Below are 2893 nucleotides of genomic sequence, written 5' to 3' on the forward strand. Positions count from 1 at the left end.
CTGATCTTTTAAAGATTCATTGTAAGAAGATGAAATGGCTCTACTTTTTTAATGAAATAGCAGCCAGTATGCAGTATGTTTCCTTATTTGTTTGTTTCTTGCCAGTCTTCCTCACTGGAATGTGAGCTCCGCCAGGAGAGCAGGGATTTTGTCAGTTTTGTGCACTGCTGTAGCCCTACTGCCTGGAACAGTGCCTGGCCCAGAGCAGGCGATAAATTCTTGTTGAATGGCTAAATAAATGAAACAGTGATTATCTAACTGGATTCCGGGCTTCTTGCCAGTTGTCTGGTCCAGTCTTCCTCCTTGTTTGAAGTGACATTATTTCTCTCTTCGGGATTAGAATGTCAAGATGGTTTTCTTCCGCCCTCTTCCTATCTTTCCAAGCCACTTTTGTCACCGTGTAATACAATGATGTGGGAAAGCAATATTGCTGGGATCACTGTCGGTGTTTCAGCTTCATAAAAAGCCGTTCCATTTCATCTCCTCTGCTTTTCTTCCGCTTTCACCAGCTTCGCTCTGATAAATTTGATCTAATTGCAGTGCTTATCTCTGAACCACTCTTTATATGACCCCTCATTAGGGCTATTTGATGCTCATGTGTCTTACTCTGACCCAAACTTTTCCCCCAAACCCCAGTCCTTATGAGAAGAGCGCAGCTGTATGATAAAGCCTTCATTAAAAGATTCCTTAATAGAATGGACTGCCTTTCCTTGATTGCATAATCAACAGCTAATGAAATTGTCTTGGTAACAAGAGCTACCATGTATTACATCCTCTCTTGAGACAAAGTGGAAAGACAATTGTATCATCCTGAGAAGAGGACTGATTGTTCACAGTTTGAGCTTGATTGTCCTTAAGGAGAACTAAACAAGAGATCATCTCTAGCTTCTCTAAGTGCATTTTATTCTCTTGGAAAGTTATTGTTTTACTTTCTACATAAACCAAGCATGTAAATATCAGGCTTTGTTGCACAAGAATCAAAAGGAAACGAGAACCAATTTTTATTCAGTATCGTAAATGATACAGTTTGAGGGACACTTGGATGACCCTACACAGGCCTCTCACTGTAGGTGGAGACCGAAGCTTTTCATAGCATGTCTTCAAAACTTTTTTCACTACAGGAGGGAACCCCCGAGGAAGGTTTGCCCTGGGCCTGGTGCAGAACGAATGGAAGGTCTACGTGAAGAGACCTCTAGATAGAGAAGAACAAGACATTTACTTCCTCAATATCACTGCCACCGATGGGCTCTTTGTGACACAGGCCATGGTGGAAGTGACTGTCAGTGATGTGAATGACAATAGCCCAGTGTGTGATCAGGTGAGATCTGTGGTGTATATATCGGATGTGTTGCTGCCTTTTACTCTGCTTCTTTAAAATTAAATCAAAACCTATTTCCCTTTTCTGCATAAGGCCAGGCTAATTCTGCTCTTATCTCCTTCATTAGTGAATGAAATATTATAAACATGGAAAGTAGCACGATCAGGTACCTAATTTTGCCCACCAAAACCACAAAAACAAAACCGTGACTCTTTAACTTTTAAGGAATCAGAAAGGACCTTAAGACTTATTCTGTCTAAATTCCTGATTTAATAAGAGAGACATGGACCACTAAAAGCATAAATTACTTTTTTCGTGTAAGTTTGCACAGCTGGTTAGTAGCAATGTTGGCAGTGAACCCAGATCTCCAGGCTCCTCATGAAGTAGTCCTTCCACCACAGTACAAAACATGACAGCCAGTGCAAGGTGCCAGTACTAGATTTCATTTTCTTTTGTACTGAAATTAAATCACTATTAATTTACCTTTTCCTCACCATGTGGACCAAGAGACAGTATCGGTGTTCTGCAGCTTAGAAAAGTGTTGCAAATAGATTTTAATCTCTCATGCTAATGCCAAATGTTAGTAGTGCCTCTTTAAAGAATTGAAGGGTCCCAAGGACTCACTGGTGCTTAACAGAAAAAAGGACTGTGATCAATACGTGATGTGTGTCATGTTTCCATGGGGACAGAGATTTTTGTCTGTTTTCTTCACCATTGTACTCGTAGCATCTAAGTAGCACATTGTAGGTACTCAGTCAGTATTTGCTGAATGAGTGAGCATGGGAGGGGCAAGGCAAGAGATATACCATGTTTCATCATATATTGTAAGACGGTTCTATGGTTCAAGAAAAAATAACCGAAACTAAATTATATGAATGCATTTTTAAAGAAATCATTTATCATGCTAACTGTGGCAACTGCCCCACAAATGCTAATGATTTAAATGCCTATTTTTTTTTTACCTTTGCCTAGGTTGCATATACGGCATTATTTCCCGAAGATATTCCATCAAATAAAATCATCCTGAAGATCAGTGCCAAGGATGCTGATATTGGATCCAATGGAGATATACGATACTCACTCTATGGATCTGGACACAGTGAATTTTTTCTAGATCCAGAAAGTGGTAAGGTGAAATTTATTCTTTGGGTAAATGCTATTGTTAATCCATGAGAAAAGTTAAGTTCTCATATGGTCTCATCACTAGTGAGTAACAGAGCCTTGATACGATACAATGCCTAGCTGTCTTGGACTCCAAGAAATACTAGTTGCACATGGTATCTGAAGATGGGTCCTCTGGAGCACACAAACTGTTTGGCTTATGCAACTTGCCCTGACTTACCTACATTTATTAGCATCAAGTAATCAGACATGTCTACTTGCTTCTCCTGTTTCTCATATCCATGAGTTAAAACATCTGTCCTATAAAGACTATAAATAGAATTACATCACAAACACTGGTTGCCATGCAAGCAATACAGCAATGCTAGTAAGGAGAGTTTTTCCCTGTTGAAATCTCTTTTGGGTCTCTTCCGAGGCTTATTAACACACTTGTCTGGTTTTTATTAAACATTC

At 39.6% G+C, this 2893-nt stretch overlaps 1 protein-coding gene across 1 annotated transcript in view; it reads left to right on the plus strand.

Annotated features, from left to right (window-relative positions):
- FAT3 (FAT atypical cadherin 3) overlaps positions 1 to 2893 on the plus strand; it is a 603882-nt gene that overhangs the window by 524013 nt on the left and 76976 nt on the right. The window contains exons 11-12 of the mRNA XM_015585981.2: positions 1122 to 1318; positions 2291 to 2444. Of these exons, the coding sequence (XP_015441467.1) occupies positions 1122 to 1318; positions 2291 to 2444 (351 nt within the window). The remainder of the gene's footprint in view (positions 1 to 1121; positions 1319 to 2290; positions 2445 to 2893) is intronic.

Source organism: Pteropus alecto, unplaced genomic scaffold (genome assembly GCF_000325575.1).
Source record: "Pteropus alecto unplaced genomic scaffold, ASM32557v1 scaffold12, whole genome shotgun sequence".
Classification (NCBI taxonomy): domain Eukaryota; kingdom Metazoa; phylum Chordata; class Mammalia; order Chiroptera; family Pteropodidae; genus Pteropus; species Pteropus alecto.